General features: G+C 49.2%; 1 protein-coding gene and 1 long non-coding RNA gene across 9 annotated transcripts in view; one reads left to right on the forward strand and one right to left on the reverse strand.

The window, feature by feature from the left end:
- LOC107129425 (uncharacterized) overlaps nucleotides 1-12,858 on the forward strand; it is a 31,068-nt gene extending 18,210 nt beyond the window's left edge. The window contains exons 2-4 of one of the 2 annotated variants that reach the window (XR_010585084.2): nucleotides 6,061-6,185; nucleotides 11,038-11,770; nucleotides 12,523-12,858. This is a non-coding gene — a long non-coding RNA (uncharacterized lncRNA). Of the gene's footprint in view, nucleotides 1-6,060; nucleotides 6,186-11,037; nucleotides 12,385-12,522 lie in introns of those variants that run through there. The other variant, XR_012431947.1, reaches the window with a different exon arrangement.
- PIK3C2B (phosphatidylinositol-4-phosphate 3-kinase catalytic subunit type 2 beta) overlaps nucleotides 1-22,279 on the reverse strand; it is a 71,834-nt gene that overhangs the window by 6,696 nt on the left and 42,859 nt on the right. For 4 of the 7 annotated variants that reach the window (XM_005540554.5, XM_065540344.2, XM_074033882.1 and 1 more), the window contains 17 exons: nucleotides 21,503-21,670; nucleotides 20,837-20,948; nucleotides 19,106-19,248; nucleotides 17,654-17,842; nucleotides 15,712-15,805; nucleotides 15,456-15,550; nucleotides 14,804-14,984; nucleotides 13,910-14,017; nucleotides 12,856-12,948; nucleotides 11,585-11,714; nucleotides 10,297-10,433; nucleotides 5,167-5,336; nucleotides 4,521-4,677; nucleotides 4,047-4,156; nucleotides 2,926-3,127; nucleotides 2,386-2,510; nucleotides 629-746 (listed from right to left, as the gene is read on the reverse strand). In XM_005540554.5, coding sequence (XP_005540611.3) covers nucleotides 629-746; nucleotides 2,386-2,510; nucleotides 2,926-3,127; nucleotides 4,047-4,156; nucleotides 4,521-4,677; nucleotides 5,167-5,336; nucleotides 10,297-10,433; nucleotides 11,585-11,714; nucleotides 12,856-12,948; nucleotides 13,910-14,017; nucleotides 14,804-14,984; nucleotides 15,456-15,550; nucleotides 15,712-15,805; nucleotides 17,654-17,842; nucleotides 19,106-19,248; nucleotides 20,837-20,948; nucleotides 21,503-21,670 — 2,332 coding nt within the window. Of the gene's footprint in view, nucleotides 1-628; nucleotides 747-2,385; nucleotides 2,511-2,925; nucleotides 3,128-4,046; nucleotides 4,157-4,520; nucleotides 4,678-5,166; nucleotides 5,337-10,296; nucleotides 10,434-11,584; nucleotides 11,715-12,855; nucleotides 12,949-13,909; nucleotides 14,018-14,803; nucleotides 14,985-15,455; nucleotides 15,551-15,711; nucleotides 15,806-17,653; nucleotides 17,843-19,105; nucleotides 19,249-20,836; nucleotides 20,949-21,502; nucleotides 21,671-22,279 lie in introns of those variants that run through there. The other 3 variants (XR_012431873.1, XR_012431879.1, XM_074033878.1) reach the window with 3 other exon arrangements.

Genomic DNA, 22,279 nt, shown 5'->3' on the forward strand with positions numbered 1-22,279 from the left:
AATATCTTCCAAAAATAAAATGGTTAAGAATATGGTACTGCAAGTTGGTGTTTGGGGGAGCAGATATTGAAAGTTATAGCATATGCATACTATAAACGCTAAGGAAAAAAAAGCTCAGAATCTAGAGTTATACTTAAGCTATGACCACTATAAAACTGTAAATATCATGCTTGCATATGGACAAATAGGAAGGAAACATGGACAATAGGGTCAGATGATTTGTTAAAGTATTTAATAATAGGATTCCTCATGACTTTGTTAGGGCCATTATAATACTACTAATTTTAAAACAAAATCTAGATTGATAATACATACTCAACCTGCTCAAAAAATTTTTTCCTCAAGGAGGAGCCTTCCTTTCTGAGGCTCTGCTCATTCTCATCACTTTCAGACCATGTGCCTGGATGCATTCACATTTCTGTTTAATTGCATTTCTGTGCATAACCCTGTGAGGCTGGACCCACCCGCCTCCTGTCTTCTGCAGACTAGAGCACTGGTCATTCAGCCCACAGACCCCGAAGTCCCGAGTCCTGTTCCTGACTCCTAGTGGCTCTGGATGCTTCCACCCCTGCCTCCCCAACCACCCCCACCAGCCTGGACAGCCAGGAGGAGAGGCAAGCCCACCCACCTCGGCCACCTCAGGGGCTGCGTGGATCAAGTGCCAGATGTAACCATTTAGCTCCTCCCTCCGCCGCTCGGCCACCGCCTCTCCCCGGGAGCGGCCGATCACGAAGCGACTAGGGAAGCTGGTGTGGCAGCGTAGGCAGCAGGGATGCAGGAGGTGAAGATGAGGAAAGAAAATGGACACAATGGGCTTTTTTCACACATTTCATTTGCATTTCCAGTCCCCTGGCACCCATTTCCCAGAAGCCTTCATTTCTAGGGACCCTCACAATTCCTCCTGTGCTGCACATCTGTGCCCAGGTCTGACACCTGCTCAGCATCTTACACCTACATTTCCAAGGGCCCCAGACAAGAAAACCAAGCAGCTGGCCAGAGTCCTGTGGCTCCCCAGAAATGCCTTGGGAGCCCTCAGTTTCTCCCATCAAAGTAAAAATCCTTTTTTTTTTTTTTTTTTTTTGAGATGGAGTCTTGCTCTGTTGCCCAGGCTGGAGTACAGTGGTGCAATCTCGGCTGACTGCAACCTCCACCACCCGGGTTCAAGCGATTCTCCTGCCTCAGCCTCCCCAGTAGCTGGGATTACAGGCACGCACGATTGCGCCCAGCTAATTTTTGTATTTTTAGTAGAGGGGGGTTTCACCATGTTGGCCAGGCTGGTCTCAAACTCCTTAGCTCATGATCTGCCCGCCTCTGCCTGCCAAAGTGCTGGGATTATGGGTGTGAGCCACCGCACCCAGCCAAAAAATTCATTTAAAAAGTTGTATGTATGTCTTGAGACTGAGTCTCGCTTTGTCGCCCAGGCTGGAGTGCAGTCACGTAATCTCAGCTCACTGCAACCTGTGCCTCCTGGGTTCAAGCAATTCTCCTGCCTCAGCCTCCTGAGTAGCTGGGATTATAAAAGCATGCCACCACGCTAATTTTTGTATTTTTAGTAGAGATGGGGTTTCACCATGTTGGCCAGGCTGCTCTCGAACTCCTGACCTCAGGCAATCTGCCCACCTCGGCCTCCCAAAGTGCTGGGATTACAGGCATGAGCCACTGCACCCAGCCTGAAAAGTAGTTTTTTAAAAAATTGCAGTAAAATACATATAACATAAAATTTGCCATCTTAACCATTTTTAAGTGTACAGTTCTGTGGAATTAACCATATTCACATTGTTGTGCAACCATCGCCACTATCCAATTTCATAGCTCTTTTCATCTTGCAAAACTGAAGCTCTGTATCCATTAAACAACCACACCTCCCTCCCCTCAGACCTGGGCAACTAGCTTTCTACTTTCTGTCTCTAGGAATCTGACTACTCCAGGTAACTCCGATAAGTGGAATCACGCCGTTTTCGTCTTTTTGTGACTGGCTTATTTCACTTAGCAGAATGTCCTCAAGGTCCATCCACGTTGTTACCCATGTCGAAATTTCCCTCCATTTTAAACGCTGAATAATATCCCACTGTATGTACATATGACATTTTGCTTATCCATTTGAAAAATGGTGTAACTCTTTAAAAAATTAGAAATTTTGAAACATCAAATTCACCATGCCTTCCCTTCTGGTCAGGGGGCCCGGAGTGAGAGCTCTTGCGTGCAAGGAGAGCTTGGCCAGCAGGGGGAGCACTTGTCATCAAACTCCATACCAGGCCAAGCAAAGCAGGCAGATCTTTAGTCCAAAAGGGTATTTTCTGCCCCTGCAGTCCTGCCCAACTCCCATCCCGTATCCTTTCCCCCTCCCCCGCATCCCTCTGTGCAGATGGTAAAGGGGGCAGCTACCTGGGCAAGTGGGAAGAAGGGAAGAGCAGCCGCAGCTTATTGTGTAATTCCTGGAACTCCTCAAAGGTCCGCTGGATATAGGTGGCCTCATGAGTGTTCTCTCGCATCACCTTTACCACATATATCTGCAAAGGTCCAGATCTTAGGGTGTACCTGCCGAGCACTCTGCACCCAGTGAAGGGGGTAGGAAAGGTCTGGAAGTGTATGTATGTGCTGAGGGGAGGGGCACGTTCCAGAAGGAAGAGGGCAAGAGTCTCTCCAGTGGAGACAGATGATAGCACATACACAGGAATCTAAAAGCAGACTTCCCACATATGTCGCCAGGATCCTTGACTCAGAGGGAATAACCATTCAATTCAGTTCCCCAATTCTAGGCAGGTCACGTGAGCAAAGGAGAGGGAAGTGGTCCAGGACTGCTCCCAGCACAGGACGCTTGGTCAACTCCTGTGCCCACTGTGCAAATGTGAAAAAAGTCAGGACCCCAATAAACTAGGGTCAGCAGAGAGCAAGAAAGGGGGTCAGATTGGAGAAAACACTTACATAGCCTTTGTTGGGGTGGAAGATTTTCTCATGGCGGCAGAGGAAAACATCACTGATTCGGCCAGAGCTCTTGAGAGTGTGTGTTCGGGAGGCAAAGGAGAGGGTCAGCCGGTCATCTGAGCCCGTGAACTTCATCTGAGCCAGATTATGGATGAAAAAATTGAGCTTTGTGGCTACACTGCCCAGGCTGGACTCAATCAACCTGGCAGGAGGATGAGAAAAGAGGATATAACTATGAACCCAAATTCCTGCTGCCTCGACAGGGGTGTTCCAAGGAATATTCCTGACTACTGAGACTAACAATCAGCTCAGCTCAGACAAACCATTTTTCTGTGTCATATCCCCATAAAGCAAATGATTGGCACACAATTATCTCATGCAATTTGCTCATGTGAACCCTAGGGTCTTATCTCCTCCCCTGGCTGCCCACCTGAGCCAAAGACCATCAAACCAAGGTAGAAAGGAACTAGGAACCCTGTGTAAATGTCTAAATATCATGGTCAAAAAATTTCAAGGTTCAGTACAATAGAACCTCACCAAGCACTGTTGAATCTAGAGATTTCAATTCAGAGGGAGAGGTCCTGTGTTAGGAGACCTAACAGAGAAAGTTTAATTCTCTGAGTTCCAAAAAGAGTGGAGAACATTATCTGCGTGGACAACATTTTGTAGGCATTCATAGATAAACGCATCCTTGCTCTCACACACAGCGTGCCTAAAAACATTGTCAAATATAAGGAAACTGAATCATGGAACTCTACATTTTGGCAAGGGGGAAGGGTCTGACCCAGAAAGTTAAAAATTATTACAAAAGCCACATTATACATTGCCCCACAGATAAAATATTTGACTGGGACCTGGTGAGAATGTAGATAAGAGTGATGGCAAATACTCTTGTGTGCAAAGGGTAGCATCAAAACACAGATGGGAAACCAAGGCTGAGAGAAGCAAAATGATTTACCTAAATCACGGGCAAAGTTGGGACAATATATCCACGTGGTCAGTTCTAGGCTCTAGCATCTGAGCTAAGCCTTTTACCTTTCCCCAGTCCTCCTCCTGCCAATCCAGTGGGCTGGGAATTACTCAGGGTGGGCAGTGCTGATTCACTTAGGGAATCATGTTACCTAGTGAAGTAGGTAGTGGCATTGGCCTCTGTGTCCTGAGGCCTCAGGGCATCGTACACATACTTGAGGTCCTCCAGGTCTGAGAGCTCAGGGATCCCACAGGACAACATCTAGAAGGAGCAGAAAGAAGAAGAGAGGGTGCCTGTAACAACAGAGAGTTCTTGCTGCTTCACCACCCTTAGGCAAGGTTTTCTACAGCTAGGCTCCCTAACCCTTCTAGAGGGTGGTAGACAGATGCTGTGGGCAGTGGCTGGAGGGCCACAGGAACTGAGGGGCTGGAGCAGGGAGTCAGACACCTACACAGACATCATTGTCCTCAGGTAGTCTGGGTCCCTGCCTTTATCTAGAGCAGGCAGGTATTCAGTTGGGGCTCAGAGAGGTAAATCTCTAGAAATCCTCTGCAGCAAGACAGGGAAGTCTGAAAGATGGTGCCAGGTAATAAGAAGGTGTTCGGAAAGGGATGGAGCTCCTCACCAGGCCCAGAAGGTTGAGGAAGAGGTGGGTGTGCTTGCGAATGAGGTTGTAGGCTTGGCAGCAAAGGTCAACAAAATCATGGAAGCGGCTGGAAGGCTTGTCACCCCCGTTGATGACATACGCCATGTCCGAGGTGAAGACAAAGGGGGCACGGTCCCTGAGCCAAGGGGAACATACAGGTAGAAGGTCAACATGGAGGAGGAAGCCCACCATATGGGCTGCATCAGGGGTCAGTTTCCCTCATCCCTGATCACATGGACACACTGGATAGATGGGGCTCTAACTTTTTCTTTGTTCCTTTCCTACCTTAATCTTAAAAGATCTCTATATCCTTCATTGGTTCCTTATCTGTGAGCTGGCAATGTTTTTTTCTGGAGATCTGATTGCGTTCCTTTTTGCTACAGTTTGGGTTCATTTCCCTTTGTTCAGTCCTTGGTAGGGAAGAACAGCTGGTCCCCACATTCTTCTGCAAGGCCCTGCAAGGACTTGACCTCTTTATCAGTCTTCTCTCCTCCAATGCTGCTCAGCCCTGGGACCATGAACTGAGGCCCAGCTGCTTCCGTCATGGGCTTGTGTCCCAGCTCTGAACCACTGTTGCTTACCTCCTTGCCCTCCACTCACACCCTGGCTTCAGGAGATCACTTACCGCTTGATGTTGCCAAACATCTGGGCATGGCCCAGGAAGCGGCCAAAATCAATGTGGAACATGTGACCAGTGGTCTTCAGCATGATGTTGTCGTTATGTCGGTCACAGATGCCCAAGACGTACGTGGCCACGCAGCAGCCAGCGCAGGAGTAGATAAAGTTCTCCACAGCCTGGGAGGGGTCAAGGCAGATGGGAGGAGAGCACATAAAGCTGGCTTGGAAGGACTCCAGGGGCCACAGCCAGACAGAACTCAACCAGCCCTGGCCTCTCTCTCTTTTGTGAACTCCAACAGTGTCTCACATCTGTCTGTTCATCCTTCATCATGTACTAACTTACACACTTACACAGAAACATCTCCCATGTGTTATGGAGAAGATGGAGGTTTATATATATGTCTTCACCACTTCATCTGAATACCATCTTCTCTTTTCTTTCTCCTAGGGAGATTGGTTGGGAAGACAGTGGACTGATCCAAGAACCCCGACTTGATCAGCCCATACTGAGGGGACCTTAAGAGATGGGAAGACTGACATTTACAACTTCCCCAACTGGCCATGATGATCTTAAGTACAGCCACTGAGGCAGCCAATTTAAGAATCTTTTCCTGACCCTGCTCAGAATTCTATCATCCTTCTTTCTGCCCCAAATAAAATTCCCATTTCCAGAGTTCTTGGTAACAGCTAAATGCTAATCTAATTAAAGTCACTGCACTCCAAAGAAGAGCTGAGGCAGCTTAACACATCTAGAGAGTGTTTTACACTTGAAAATCAGACATCTCTAGTTGGTAAAATATGTTAGAAATATTTCTGAATTTAAAGCAGGAGAGGAGTGGTGGGGGGTTGACTCCATCTTATTTTGTCTGGTCAACATCCATCCCTTTATCTGTCTTTCCAGGAAGAAAAAATACATGGAATGAGGAAGCAGACCACTCCTGCCTTCGAAATCCTCTTCGTGAGGTTTGTAGAATTCCTACGAACTCAGGAAAGACATCAGCAGAGGGCAATGATCGTCATAGCCAGGTAGGAATGCGTGAAATTAGGAACGAGGGAAAGCTTACTAGATATGGAATGCCCGCCCTCCTTGCCTCCTTCCATAAATCTCCACCCATCATCCTTCAATGACCTCGAGTCTCATATCTTTCCAGACCTTCCCAGCTCACACTGACTCCTCCTTCTCTGAACCCCTACAGATGCACTGTCACCTCCATTCGTACAGTGTTTACTTGGTCCTTTCAGTCCCATGGGGTTTAGAGATCTGTTCTCCTAACAGCTTCTTGCCTATTTCACACGGCCTATTGCAAAACTAGCTCCACACAGAAGGCACCCACCCCAGCTACTTGTCGAATTACAACCTGATGATGGAACCACTGGAAACTTTCTAAGAATGGCAAGGTTGGCTGGGCGCGGTGGCTCAAGCCTGTAATCCCAGCACTTTGGGAGGCCGAGACGGGCGGATCACGAGGTCAGGAGATCGAGACCATCCTGGCTAACACGGTGAAACACCGTCTCTACTAAAAAAATACAAAAAGCTAGCCGGGCAAGGTGGCGGGCGCCTGTAGTCCCAGCTACTCAGGAGGCTGAGGCAGGAGAATGGCGGGAACCCGGGAGGCGGAGCTTGCAGTGAGCTGAGATCCGGCCACTGCACTCCAGCCTGGGTGACAAAGCGAGACTCCGTCTCAAAAAAAAAAAAAAAAAAAAAAAAAGAATGGCAAAGTTGTAAAGAAATCACAGCATTCACCTTCTGGAAGAAAAAGACTATTTCTAAGAAAGTAAAATAAATGGGGCCGGGCGCGGTGGCTCAAGCCTGTAATCCCAGCACTTTGGGAGGCCGAGACGGGTGGATCACGACGTCAGGAGTTCGAGACCATCCTGGCTAACACGGTGAAACCCCGTCTCTACTAAAAAATACAAAAAACTAGCCGGGCGAGGTGGTGGGCGCCTGTAGTCCCAGCTACTCGGGAGGCTGAGGCAGGAGAATGGCGTAAAAACCCGGGAGGCGGAGCTTGCAATGAGCTGAGATCCGGCCACTGCACTCCAGCCTGGGCGACACAGCAAGACTCCGTCTCAAAAAAAAAAAAAAAATTAGCTCTTAGGCCGGGCGCAGTGGCTCAAGCCTGTAATCCCAGCACTTTGGGAGGCCGAGACGGGCGGATCACTAGGTCAGGAGATCGAGACCATCCTGGCTAACACGGTGAAACCCCGTCTCTACTAAAAAAATACAAAAAACTAGCCGGGCGAGGTGGCGGGCGCCTGTAGTCCCAGCTACTCAGGAGGCTGAGACAGGAGAATGGCCCGAACCCGGGAGGCGGAGCTTGCAGTGAGCTGAGATCCGGCCACTGCACTCCAGCCTGGGCGACAGAGCGAGACTCCGTCTCAAAAAAAAAAAAAAATAAAAATAATTTAAAAAAAAAAAAATGGATAAAAGCACTTAAAAAGGAGCATAATGCATAACTCCCAGTCTTGACCTGGATCTCTATCAAATCCTCTCCCTGTCACAGATGCTCTACCTTAAATGAATCCTATTTTGGCTGAGAAAATAGTTGTGTGCCTGTGGGTAAATGACTAAACTCTTTTCACCTCCCTAAGTTATGCAGGGTGTTAGCCGCTTACTGGCAAGAAGTCTCACGCTATAAAGGGGCATTCTGCCTCCTCATTTAAGGGTTTCATGTGTAGGGTGTGGGATACTCTCTTGCTGAGTAGGTGGCCAAGAGAAAAATACCTCTAGTTTATTTCTTCTGGAAGTCATCAGATGAAACTACCAGCATTGCTGGGGGTGGTGGCTCATGCCTGTAATTCCAGCACTTTGGGAGGCTGAGGTGGGTGAATCTCTTGAACCGAGGGGTTCAAGACCAGCCTGGGTAACATGGCAAAACCCCATCTCCATAAAAAACAGAAAAATTAACCACGCACGGTGGCACACGCCTGTAGTCCCAGCTACTCAGGAGGCTGAGTCAGGAGGATCGCATGAACCCAGGAGGTAGAGGTTGCAGTGATTATGCCACTGTATTCCAGCCTGGGTGAGAGAGTGAGACCCTGCCTCAAAAAGAAAGAAACTACCAGCATTATTCTTGCAGAAAGGTTAGAAGAGCAGAGAAGCTGTCTTTGAAAGACTGAGATTAAACATGAACATGCAGAGTTAGTTTCTGTGTGTGTGTATTCTCATACATTCTTCTGTGCATTTATTTTTATATTATATTTTTGTACATTTGTACATTTATTATTTAGTATTATTTCCATACATTTACACATATATGACTATTACATTGGCAGGGAGTAATCATAACTCCAGCACCTAGTACAGTGCCTCTGCATATGGGTGTTTAATATCTGAAAAATGCATGTTAGTATAAAGAGTAAGTATATGTGGGCGTTGGTAGCAGAAAGGAAAAAAATCATTACTCCTCTCCAAAGGTAGAGGGTCTTGAAATGTATAGCATAGAGCGGCAGAGTTTTGAGGAATGAGGAGGGAAGACTTTCCGGGTAAAGGAAATAGTATTGCCTACAGTACTGCGGAAATGAAAGTAGTAACCCTCGCCTGTGATCCAGCTAGTAACCTAGTTGGAGCATAGGTTAGCATAAGGTGGTAGGTTGCAGTGGATGGGATTACAGGAGTCAGCAGGGCTGGATTGTAAAAGGCTCTGTGTGCAATGCTATGGATGTTGGACTTATCTGTTAGGACACAGGGAGGCTTTGAAGAACTTATCTGCATTTAAAAAAAAAAAAAACCTCTGAAATCAAGCAGAGGCTGGCTCTAGATGGAGGAGAGGCATTCCAGTGGTTCAGGGGACCGACAGCAAAGAGCTGAACAAAATCAATGGTAACAAAATAGAAAGAAGAGGACAGGTTTGAGAGATCGATGGGAAGAAGAATAAACAGAGCTTGGTACAGAAGTGAGATAGAGGGAAGCATCAGGAAGACCATGGCTTTGCCTGGGTAAACGCACAGAGAGAGTCGCACAATTGACTAACAGCAAACACAAAAAGCAGGTTTCAAGAGGCAAAGGAGAGACAGCGGGCTGTTTTGCCTACACTGAGTTTGAGACGTGGGTGAAACATAAGTGGAAAAGTCCAGCAAGAAGGTGGCTATAGAGCCACCTGGAGGAAGGGAAGAGGGCTAGAGGAATGGCTTCAGCGGTAATCAACATTTAGGTGGTAGTTGAAGTCATAAGACAATGAGCTGGCACAAGAAGAGTGCGAAGAGGGCCCAGCTGACCAGGAATTAAGCCCTGGAGAACACAAACACTGAAAGCCATTTAAGATCATCTAATTACACATTCACTGAACAATGTTCTGATTATACCTTGGCTGCCCATGCTGGTTTTCCCTCCAGGATAAAGTACATTGATCAATATAAATTAGTATTTGGGTCCCTTGAAGTTAAAATTATATGAATTAGCATTCTGGCATATAGCCAGTCTCTTGTGAGTTTGGTTATTGTGATTTGTTCCTTCCCAGTGTCCCTACTTCCCTCAACCTAATTAACCGAGAGACTAGAGTTGTGAGGCTGGGAACAGCCCATGGACCATAGCAGGCTACCAAGGCCCTACCACCCAGGAAAGCTCCACTTCTAATCTAATCTTCGTTCATCACGAACCAGCCAGCCCTCTTTTCACTCATCTGTCTCATATCTAACCTCAATCCTAGCTTTGAGTTACAGCCTTGCCACACATGAGCTCCATAACTAGGAGTGAGTGAGTGAGTCTTAATTCACAGCTATGAAAAGAAGGGGCTGGAATAAAGGGATCTCTAAAGTCTCTTCCAACCAACTCTTATTCTAGAAAGTACCACTGAACCCTCTAAGAACACAAGGGAAGTTGAACAAGATCCACAACTGGGAGGGATACAGGTAGGTTCTCAAAAGCTGGCGCCTCCTCCAAGGCTTAATCTGCCAGGGGAACTCAATGAAAGTTTCTCAGTCCAGTATCAGGGGATTTTCTCAGCCAGCTTACAAGAGGCATTTGAGTGAGTCACCCCTAGCTATTTGGAGGCACCAGTCAACGAAGAAAGGGTAGGTCCTTCTGCCAACAAAGCTGAGCTGTCTTCTCTGAGCAAGTGCGGGTCTTGTGGTTAAAGAGTTGTGTGCTGGCATCAGGCACACGCACCCCAGATGCACTCCCCACCCCCAACCCTACCTTCTCATACTCGTCCTCCCCAGGGTTGTGTTTCTGCAGCCAGTCTGCCAGGGGCCGGTCCTTGAACGAGCCGGTCACCCCATGCTCCACCTGGATCTTACGCAGGGTCTCGGCATTAGGGATCATCTCCACCATCCCTGTGAGGGGAGAAATGGGGGTCACGTTCCAGACCAGAATGAAGGGGACTGCAGGGAGAGGACTACAAGGACGGTGCTCATGCTCCTCTATAAATTAAGGTGTAAGGCATTTGGACTAAGTCTGATGATAACAGGAAAAGAATAACCATAGAAAGGAAGGTCATTCCCACATTTCCTATTCCATACTGTGACTTTTTGGTCTCTCCAGTTCATAGCTGCTGCTCCCTTTGTTTTTAGCTTTTACTACAGGAATTTAAAAATACATGTAACAATCACCCAGCTTCAAAAATTGTCAACATTTTGCTAATCTTGTTTGCTAATCACACAACCCTATTTCTCCACTCCCTGCCACCTTGGAGTATTTTAAAGCAAATCCCAGATACTTTATTTCACTCATAAATATTTCAAATGTAATTAACAAAGACACCATGCCATTGTCACATCCAAAAAATTAACAATCACTCTTTAATCTAACTCAATCTATATTCAAATTTCCCCCATTGTCTCTCTCTCTCTCTCTCTCTCTCTCTCTCTCTCTCTCTCTCTATATATATATATATATATATATATATATATATCTCCACATTTTTTTTTTTTCACACAGGGTCTCACTCTGTCACCCAGTCTGAAGTACAGTGGCACCATCATGGCTTACTACAGCTTCGAACTCCTGGACTCAAGCGATCCATCTGCCTCAGCCTCCCGAAGAGTTGGGACTGCAGGCACATGCCATTGGACCCGGCTAATTTTTTATCATTTTTATTAGAGATGAGGTTTCGCTCTGTGTCTAGGTTGGTCTCAAACATTCCTGAGCTCAAGCAATTCTCCCATCTCAGCTTCCCAAAGTGCTGGGATTACAGGCATGAGCTACCATGCCTGCCCCAAAAACTATTTCCTTACAATTGGTTTGTTTTAATCAGGATCCAAAGTCTACATGTACAACATGCTTGGCTGTTACAGCGCCAAGTCTGTTTCACTTTATAACAGTCTCTCTCCCATGCCTCCCTTTTAAGGCTATCCCACAGCTTCTCATGAAATAATCTTGCCCTTTTCACTTTCCTGGAGGAGGACACAGTTTGTGTTGGCAATGGGCGGAAGGACAATAAGCAAAGGGGTCCCGTCCACCACCCTCACTCCCACTCCCAACTGACCTCTGCCCCGGCCAGTGGAGAAGCAGCGGAAGATGACCATGCGCATGTCCAGCCCCTCCTGGACCCAGATCTTGCTCATGATGCGAATCATCTGCAGCGTCAGCATGTCCTGGCGAAGGTCGTCCCCACACTGGATGGAGGGAGAAAGTGACCAGATCCCGTCTCCACTGCCTCCCCAGCTCTCAGGTCTCCCAAGTGCTGAACCTTGACCCTAAACTAACAGTGACAGGGAGTTCCCCGTCCTCATATCCCTGACCTGCTCACTCAGCTCAGACCAGGTCAAAGATGGCCCAGGAACCTTCCCAGTTTGCCCATGTGTTGTTCCAGCTTGTCCCTCAATCCCATGGCCCCATCTGAATTAAATTCACGGTCCACTTCTGCATGTAGCCCCTCTGACCATCAGGCTTTTTTTTTTTTTTTTTTTGAGATAATGTTGTCTCACTCTGTCACCCAGCCTGGAGTGCAGTGGCACAATCTTGGCTCACTGCAACCTCTGTCTCCCGGATTCAAATGATTCTCCCACCTCAGCCTCCCAAGTAGCTGGAATTACAGGTGCCTGCCACCACGCCCAGCTAATTTTGTTTTGTATTTGTAGTAGAGATGGGGTCTCACCATCTTGGCCAGGCTGGTCTCAAACTCCTCACCTCAAGTGATCTGCATGCCTCAGCCTCCCCAAGTGCTGGGATTATAGGCATGAGGTGCCACGCCCAGGCCATCAGGCCTTTTTTTAAACTTGAATGTTTACACTTTGGATTTGGAACTTGCACACAGCAAATATATAAGTTACTAAGTCACGTGCATGTATTTTGTCTCCCCCGTTAGATTATATGCTCTGAGACTATCATTTACTTCTCAGAATTGTGGATACATCAGAGTTAGAAGGGACCTCAGGGTTCATCTAGTTGGACCTGCACCTGATATATTAATTTCCTCTTCAGCAGCCCTGCCATGTGACATTCAGCCTCTGCCTGAATACCCGAGGGACAAGTGGATCACCATCTTACCCAACCCATTGTTGAGGGAGCTCTGCCTCCTAGAAAGCACTCGGGATATTGAGCTGTGAGTTGCCTCCCTATACCTAACACTCTGTTCTTAGCCCTCTGAGGCCATGCAGAATTCGTCTAAATCCTTTTTCACCTGATCGTCTTTCCTACATTAAGACAGCATGGAACAGTGGGAAGAGAACCACCCAGGAGCTACTTAATGCCACTCTAGGCTGCCTCCTTCTCTCTCCCACCCTGGTCCACCAGGCTTGAGTAAAGTATTCTCACCTTGAAGATGACACGGATGTTCTCACCCAGGGGATCCACATTTTGGAAGGAGAGTTTGAGGGGGACAGCATTGGAGTTGAAGTAGGAACAGTCCTGCCATGGTGAAAAGGATAGTGACGAGGGTCAGAGTAGCCTGTGCCAGGAAAGGATAACGACCTCTCCACTTCAGATCAAGATGCCGCCTCCCTCCTGCTGCCGGTCCACCCAAGACCTGCTCACTGTTTCTTCCGGATTTCTCAGGAACCCAACTTCCTTCCTTCTCTCGTTATAGTCATCATCCCAATTCAGTTTGTTATGACCTCAGTTCCAGCACTTGACCTCTCAGCCTGTTAGTTCATTCTGCACACAGCTTACTAGTTGTGTGACCTCTGGTAAATCACATGTCCCACCTATACCTCAGTTTACTCCTCTGTAAAAGGGGACTCCCAATAGTACCCATGTCCTAAGAGTTGTGAGGATGAAATGCCATAACCAACGTTAAGCACTCAGAACAGGGCCGGGCACAGAGAGTGCTCAATAAATGACAGATGACAGCTATCACCACCACTACCCCTGACTTCATCCCCAACATCATCAGAGAAAGACATCTGCCCAGCTGCCCAGCCTCCAACCCAATTCCTCCACCCTGCGAGCTGTCAGGCTTCTAAAAGTCCATACACATGAGGAATGGGAAGCGGCACAAAGAGGCCTTTCTTCCTAATCTCTCTCTTATTTTACAGCTTAGATGGAGATGCTCACCTGCGCCCATACCCCAGTCTGTGCCCTCACTCTGTCTTTAAACAGAGTTCACAGCCCTTCTGCATCTTGTTTCTCCTTTCTATTTCTGCCATGTGTGGGTAGAGGAGAGACAGGATAACATAATCCTCACCATGTTACATGGGGGTGAGCTGAGACCCCTGAGGAAAAGGTGCTGGGCCAAGACCACATGGTAAGTCAGCAACATACTGAAGCCGAGACAACTCAGCTCTCCTCGCCCTTGCATGCCTGGTTAGTGAGGACCTCACCTCCACTGAGCCCTCCCACTCTGAGAGCCCCAAACCTACCAGTCACTCACCCTGGGCACGATTCCCTTAACCAGCAGACTGGGGCTGAGTGGCAGGCGGCACGAGCCATTGAGGATAAAGAACTGCTTCACTTCCTCCAGGCCCGTGCGGAGTATTCCCTGGGAAGAAGGGGAGGAGTACAGCAGAAGTGAAATGAAGGGTCCATACTGAGAACCAGACCTCTCCCAGGGGTGGATTGTCAGTAGTAGTTGGTATGAAAACCAGCCCCCTGAGAAGTGTGGACACCCTCCAGAAGATCCTTAAGGAGGAGGACCCCCTACACCCCAGCCTGGGACAGTGCGCTAACAGCAACACTAGATAGCTCTAGAGGGCAGCAGATGGCAGAACAGCATGAAGCAGGCCACAGTGCACAGAGAGGGCAGGCTGTCTCTCAAGGGGGAAGAGCTGCTCAGGCTTTTGCCAAGAAAAGCTCACAATCTGGACGTTGATACACAATCTCTCAATTTTTAAATGTCATTAACCAGGAACACCGCTCACTGGTTATAATGCCTTCATACAAACAGATAAAGGTGTCCTCTCTGGGTGGCATCCGGCCTGAGCCATGGGTCACAGCATGGTGAACAAAATATGGCTGGATTTCAGCCCTCACTTGCCCCTTCTGGCTGAGTGCTCTTGTGCAGTGAACAACTTACACAACTGTGCTTAGCCTTTAAAACAAACAGCTAAATAAATTTCAATATTTTACAGGACAAACAAAACACATCCACGGGCTGTATCTAGCTTGTGGACTGCCTGTTTACAGCCTACAGGTTCCAGAGTCATCTGCTCCCAGCTCCAAAATCAAAAATCATCACATGGAATCTTGTTGTTCAGGATTCCTAAGAAGACACTGGCTGCCAAAGCCCTAGATGAGAAATGGGTAGAGGCAGCCTCACCCCACTAACCTGCCTTGCAGATGGGGCTGCCTCCCGGACCTGCTGGGCCAGTTTGGCCAGGGCATTGACAAGCCAGCACTGGCGGTTAAACTCCTCTCTCAGCCCCTTGCCACAGCAGCACAGTAAGGCTGCCAGCAGATACTGGTAGCGGATGCTGAACTGAGAGTCCTTGAGGCCATCCTTCAGCAACCTGCAAGGCAGAGGGAGGCGGGAGTCAGAGCACTCCAGGGGTTAAAGGCAAGGGTGCAGGGGGAGACAGAGTCAAGTCCAGCTCCAACTCACTGCAAAACCCCCCTGAACTTGGGAGGGAAAATACACTCGGTATGTACAGCTTATATGGAGATGTTCACCTGTGCCCATACCCCAGTCTGTGCCCTCACTCTGTCTTTAAGTAGAGTTCACAGCCCCTCTGCATCTTGTTTCCCCTTCCTATTTCTGCCATGTGTGGATAGAGGAGAGACAGGATAACATAATCCTCACTATGTTACATGGGGGTGAGCTGAGACCCCTGAGGAAAAGATGCTGGACCAAGGCCACAGGGTAAGTCAGCAACATACTGGAGCTTGGACAACTCAGCTCCTTGCCCTTGCATGCCTAAAAGTGAAATACTCCTATGTGAAAGACACGTGTCTACCTCCTACTTTTCTACATGCAGTTTTACCAGAAGAAGTAGTGAGTCACTCTCAAGTCAGACACAGCTCGTTTCAGAAGGAAGCGCACCAACGGGCTGTCCAGGTAGCATTCATACTTCAGGGCCTGTTTCGGAGAAAGGGAGAAAGAAAATATGAAGCTTCATAAACTGCCTGTAACCTACACCTATTATCATTGCACTGGGATCTCTGGTTTCTAAGGGGCAGACTCACTTGGGATATTGGGGATGAGACCGGCAAAACTGGAGGGAGAACCAATCCACCCACCTGTACCAGCTGGGGCAGGTAGTCCAGCAGCTCGGCATCCGAGAGTGAGCCAATCCACTGCACGGCCATACGACGCACCTCCTGGTCCGGGAAGCTGCAAAACAGAGCCCAGTGCCCTGACAACCTAGCTGCAGGTTGAGGAACAGCTGTGAGCCAAGCACCCTCACACCTGGGCTTCAGAGGCGTGGAGAAAGAAAATGCAATGGCCCTAGTTCTGCCAAAGTCACTAGAAGAATCCTTAGCACCTTCCCTGGATAGCGACCCTTGGGAATGAGCCTTCTTCATGATCAGAGTCTACTTTGAGCCATGGGGGAGCAATTGGGCAGCCACTCTCACTCCTTGGATGATTTAAAGAAAACGGAATGGCCGGGCGCGGTGGCTCAAGCCTGTAATCCCAGCACTTTGGGAGGCCGAGGCGGGTGGATCACGAGGTCCGGAGATCAAGACCATCCTGGCTAACATGGTGAAACCCCGTCTCTACTAAAAATACAAAAAACTAGCCGGGCGTGGTGGCGGGGGCCTGTAGTCCCAGCTACTCGGAGGCTGAGGCAGGAGAATGGCGTGAACCTGGGAGGCGGAGCTTGCAGTGAGCCAAGATCGCGCCACTGCACTCCAGCCTGGGTGACACAGCGCGAGACTCCGTCTCAAAAAAAAAAAAAAAAAAAAGAAAACGGAACAAAGTCCTCAACCCTACTCCCAAAGAGTTCTCCCTTGACTCCCACTGTGTCAGAAATTCCCACCACTGGAGGGCCCTGATGTGGGTAAAAGCATTATTTTGTCTTGGTAACATCCTTTAATGCAAAATGTACCAGGCACATAACAGAAAATCACAGAATTTTATATAAGCCAATAAACATTGGCAGAATTAGTTTAGCAGAGATTAACAAAACCATTGGCTCAAAAACTCCTTAAGGCAGGTCACGTGAATAGGTACATTTTGATTACTGAGAGTGGTGAGAAATAAGCAGGAAATCCTGGGTACCACCTAGAAAAGGCAGCCCTAACGGATCTGAGACTGGAAGCCTTGGGTCCCCAGAGAACCCTTCAAGAGCAAGAGGGGAGAGACGATGGTTAAAATAAAACTAAGTAATAAGGATTTCAGTTACACAGGTGTATGCATTTGTCAAAACTCAGCCAGTGTACAGGTAAACTTTGGGTATTTGCTTATGTGTAAATGTTGCCTCAAAAGAAAAACAACACAGAACAAACATTGAGCTCTAGGTAATGATGTGCATGCCAAAGCAGGGAGTTTAATGGTGTCTGTAATTTACTTCAAAATGTATAAAAAGGCTGGGCATGGTAGCTCACACCTATAATCTCAGCATTTTGGAAGGCCAAGGAGGGAGCATTACTTGAACCCAAGAGTTTGAAACCAGCCCAGGCAACATAGTAAGACTTTATCTCTACAAAAAAATTTTAAAAATTAGTCAGGTGTGGTGGTGTGCACTTGTTGTTCCAGCTACTTGGGAGGCTGAGGCAGGAGGAGTGCTTGAGCCCAGGAGGTCAAGGCTGCAGTGAGCCATATTCATGCCACTGCACTCCAGCCTGGGTGACAGAGCAAGACCCTGTCTCAAAAAAAAAAAAAAAAAAAAAAAAAAAAGCATAAAAAATAAGATGGATAGATGGATGGATACAGGGATGGATAAATGAAATGTATGCAATCCAGCCCATGGAGCAAATGCTAACGACAGAATCTAGGTGGTGGGCACACGGGCATTCACTGTATAATTTTCAATTTTGTTGTATGTTTGAAAAATGACCATAATATAACATTGGGGGGGAAGATGAGAAAGGAAAAGCAAAAAGGAGAAATGGAAAATCCCTGAATATCCACACCCACTTTACCATTTTCCCCAGGGCTGGCTCAGATCAGTGATGGGCAGTGCCATGCTCTGGCTTCTACAAGGACACATGGTCAGAAAAGGCGGATGTTACAACTCACGTGGCATGCAGGAGCCCCAGGGCATCCTGGTGGTTCATGTGGGTCCACTGCTTCAGGAGAGCATAGATGTCAGGCAGGCAAGCCCACTCCCAGCTGGGGGCGCTGGCGAGCACCAGGGGGAGCGAGCTCACCTCCGAGTGGCAGTAATATCGCTTCTCCCACAGGCGCTTCTTGTCAGCATCAGTGAGCCTGGTGGGCATGGGGAAAGGAGAAGGTGGTGGGAGGGTAGGGGGCAGTGGGAGAGAAGAGCGTCAGCCAAGGGGCGCAGTACTTACCCTCAAGGGAGTGCTGCACACACTGCAATTCAGTGGTTCCCAAGCTTTGCTGCATATGATAGCCACTTGAGGGGCTTGGTGAACCCCCTTGCCATGCCTGGGTCACACCTGATACCAGTTATGTCCGAATGGCTGGGGAAGCCAGGCATCGGTATATGCCAAAGATCACCAGGTGATTCCAATATGAAGCAAAGTTCGGGAACCAGGGCCCAAATCCTATCTTTGATCCCAACTCACCGACATCTTGGTTGGAGGCAGAATGCATGGGCCAAGGGCACCCGAATCTGCTACCCCTCCTGCGGATGCCCTGAGGGTACCACTCTCAAGTAGAACCACCAGAGGGCAGTGGTCCCCCAACACCAGGGTCTGGGCTGCTGAGGGGCCTCCTGGGGCCTCCAGGGACCAGCTGTCGGCTTTCAAGGACCTGCAGCTAATTGGGCCTTGCCTGAGATCAGGTGTCTAATGGGAGAAGGGAGCTGAGGGGCTAATGAAGTGCAGTGGGCAGAATGGGGGAAGGGAGGTCTGCGGTCACTCAGCTACTCCAGCTACTCAGGGTGGACATAAGGGACAGAGATGAGCCCCGTCTCTCTCATGTCCCCACACACACAACACACGCACAGGGCTGTGCAGGAGCCAGAGAAGTAAACAGAGAGCAGGCAGGGGAACCGGGTCCCTCCAGCTCCTCCAGTTCTGTTCTCACCCCTCCTTCTCCAATCCTGTGAAAGCAGCAGCCCCAAGGATGAGATCAGCCTGGACTCGCTTACCCTTAAGAGCTGCCAGCTTGCCTTGACACCTGATCCTTTTTGGAAAGTGACAGGGCCAGAAAAATTCAAAGGCTGTTGGTGTGGAAGGGGCAGGAGGTGAGGGCAGGAGGTGGGGGCAGGGTGGTGGGGCCAGCTGCCCCAGTGGACAGAAGGTAGTAGGCAGCACATCTGGGACGTGGGGCAGAGCTCTGGTCCTCCTGGGTAGCTGAGTATGGACCAAGTCCCTGGGGTGGGGACTTGGGTACTCTCAGATCTAATTTCCTGACCTTGACCTCTCTACTTTTCCTAGTGTCAGCTGATGGAGAAAAGCCTGGGGGCTGCCTCCCCTTCCCACCTCCACTCCCAAAGCAGGACAGAGACAATGCTGGGAGGTCAGATGAAACATGGCAGATTCAGTGGGGGCCCGGGCTCACCAGTAGAGGGACTCCTTCTGCATGATGTCTTTAAGCTTGCGCTGGTCTTCTTCCCGGAGGCTGCCAAACTCATAGCGGGGGCTGAACTTGTCTCCAGGGGGGCTGGTGAACTTGATGTCAAAGGCCGAGGTGGGGAAGTCAATCTGGGGGATGGGATCAAGGACGTGAGGAGAGAGAACAGGCAGCGTGTGGACTCCCAGCTTCTTTCTCTCACCCCAGCATTCCAGCCTTGTCCCTCCCTCACTTTCCCTCAGGTTCTTTGTAAAATAACCCAGTTAGACTCGGTGATCTCTGAAGTCCTTTCCAGCTATAACTCTCAGAAAAAATGAAAGGGAAACAAAAAGAGAAAAAGAATGGACACGTGAGGAAGAGGTTCGGTGGAGATGCACGTTGGTGAGGGGTGTGGGGACAAGCCCCAGCCAGAACTCTGAACAGAAGTGTCACCCAGCTGAACCATGGGGTACATCCAGGCTGAGTCCAGGGAGCCTTCCATGGGGTGCCAGAGGGCACTGCTGCCAGAGGGGAGGCGGAACCACAACTGGGAGAAGGCCCTGGGACACTTGGTCCCTACTCTATGCCACCAGATGTTCATCCTACTAAAGTATCAGAGCTGAGTGAGCCAAGTCTCCAAAAGAGCTCTACTTTCTTTCATTCAACAAATATCTTTTTTTTTTTTTTGAGACAGAGTCTTGCTCTGTCACCCAGGCTCGAATGTGCAGGGGTGTGATCTCAGCTCACTGCAACCTTTGCCTCCCAGGTTCAAGCGATTCTCATGCCTCAGCTTCCTGAGTACCTGGCATTACAGGCACGCACCACCACGCCCAGCTAATTTTTGTATTTCTAGTAGAGACAGGGTATCACCATGTTGGCCAGTCTGGTCTCGAACTCCTGACCTCAGGTGAGCCCCCTGCCTCGGCCTCCCAAAGTGCTGGCATTACAGGTATGAGCCACCGCACCCAGCCTCGTTCAACAAATATCTATTGAATCCTAACATGTGCCAGGCATTTTCTAGGCTCTGGGCATAGAGTAGTAAATAAGACAGACAAAAATTAGCTGGGCGTGGTGGTATGCAACTGTAGTCCCATCTACTTGGGAGGCTGAGGTGGGGGGATGGTTTGTGTGTGGAAGGCAGAGGTTGCAGTGAGCCAAGATTATGCCTTTACATTCCAGCCTGGGTGACAGAGATCCTGTCTCAAAAAAAAAAAAACCTGCCTCAGGGAGCTTTCATTCTATGTCAACATTCACACAAGGTATCTCATAACCACAAGAAAGGGAAGCTGGGAACTAGGAACTAGACCTTGGGCGTGACCAGCTCCTCCTCTTCTCCCTGGAGAATAGGTCCATCCTGCCAAAGCACTGAGTCACCGGAAGGGGGAAAGGTGTCCCCTCAGGCTCCAAGAGGGCACAGGTCAGGTTTGATCAGACTTAGAAGTATTAGGATTCAATACAAGGGACTCAGAAGCTGAGCCCTGAATGCAGAGGGTCTCAGACCCCATCTTCAGGCTCCACGAAATCAATTTAACCTCCAGGAGATGGGAGATGGATACCCCAGAGCTCACCTCACACTCCACATCTAACCATATTCACTCAGTTGCTTCAGTCACATCATCCTCCCATGCTTGAAGTTCTAGCACTGTCTCCTGTTGTCCCAGCCCAAATCTCAAGGGGAAAAATGTAGAGTTGACTGGAATGGTCTTGCTGGTGAGTGGGAGGGAAAGGCTAAAGCCTCACCTGCAGGATGACACTGTCTGGCTGGTGGAAATTAGGTGCACTCCAACGGGCACTGGGATTTTCCTGTGTTGCTGGCCATAAACCCAGAAGCTTCCGGCCACAGGTCAGGACCCTAAGAAGGAAGGAGAGTGGGAAGAGCTGCTAAAATGGCTAAGCAGAGAGTATTTCTCCTGCTCCCCCAATCCAAAAATCTGCCTTTTCTGTTTGAAGCCACCATCCAACTCCCCTCTCTCAGTCTCCCCGTAGACCATAGCCTCTTCCTTCTCCCAAGTCCTATAAAAGCTCACACCCTCCAAGAGACTTGTGAGCTAACCACACCCTGGTCTGGATGACTTGGTGGCAGGGATGCCTTGGTGAGGTGGGGAGGCTGGGCTAGATGACCTCTAAGGTTCTTCCAATGACAAGACCAGATGATCTATTACCCAAGCATTGCTTTTCCATGTATCCTCAACATGGTCCTGTGCCACCAGAACCACTCAGAGGCTCTTGATTACATCAATACTCCTGGTCACCAGTTCTGTGCTTGGGGATCCTCTGGATTTCACCAGTGAGCCCCACATGGCCAACTCTCCCAAGGCACACTGGCCAGTGCAGCAGCCAGGCCCCTTTCTCTGTCCCCCTCCTCCCCTCCCAAGGCCAAGAAGCTGTACCCTGGGGCTCACATACTGCCTGAAGTTGAAGAGTGGGGTAGTGACCCAGCCCAGGGCTTCAGGCACCCGCCGCTGCTTGTTGGCCTCTGAGGAGCTCCCCGGTGGGGGGATGGGCAGAGCATAGAGAGTGGCACACAGCAGGGTCTCCCGAGGCAGCCGGTTCACCTGCACTGGGAAGCAGATCCTATGGAGGACAGGAAATCAAATTAGGAGGGGCCACTCCTGTGGCTTCAAGCAACAGGTGGTCCAGGAAGTCAGGCTGAGGCTGAGGATACAGCCTGCCTCTCAGGGTTCAGACACACTCCCTGAGGAAGCCCTCCTCCTACAGAACCAGGAGAGGCCCCAAACTAGGCGAAAACCCCACTGGATGTTCCCAGAAGCACAATGTGTCCTTGGAGCTTTGCAGTAGAGTGAGGCAAACATCCCCTGATGTTGAGGCTACCCATGGTGCCCGGACAGAACTTGCTTAGCAGAGCCACCTCGGAGTTCAGGTGATGACACATCCCATGTTGTCAGCCTTGCTCCTTTCCTTGTTTTAGAATTTCTTCAGAGGGTCCACAAAGCTACTCCTTTTGTCCTCCTTTTCCATTTGACAGCCCCCATCCCTCCCCCACTTCTCGCTGCTGAGAGCCACCAAGAAGAAGCACCATGTTCTCTGCCCTCGGTTCACCCTCCCCCACAGCCCTGTCACTTGTCCTCATACAAGTCCCCTTCACCTAGCCCCAGGGACACACGATGGGTTTTTCTCACCCCCACCCCCAAACAGATTCAAAGCCAAAGGGACAAAGAGGAG

This window comes from Macaca fascicularis, chromosome 1 (genome assembly GCF_037993035.2).
Source record: "Macaca fascicularis isolate 582-1 chromosome 1, T2T-MFA8v1.1".
NCBI classification, from domain to species: Eukaryota; Metazoa; Chordata; class Mammalia; order Primates; family Cercopithecidae; genus Macaca; species Macaca fascicularis.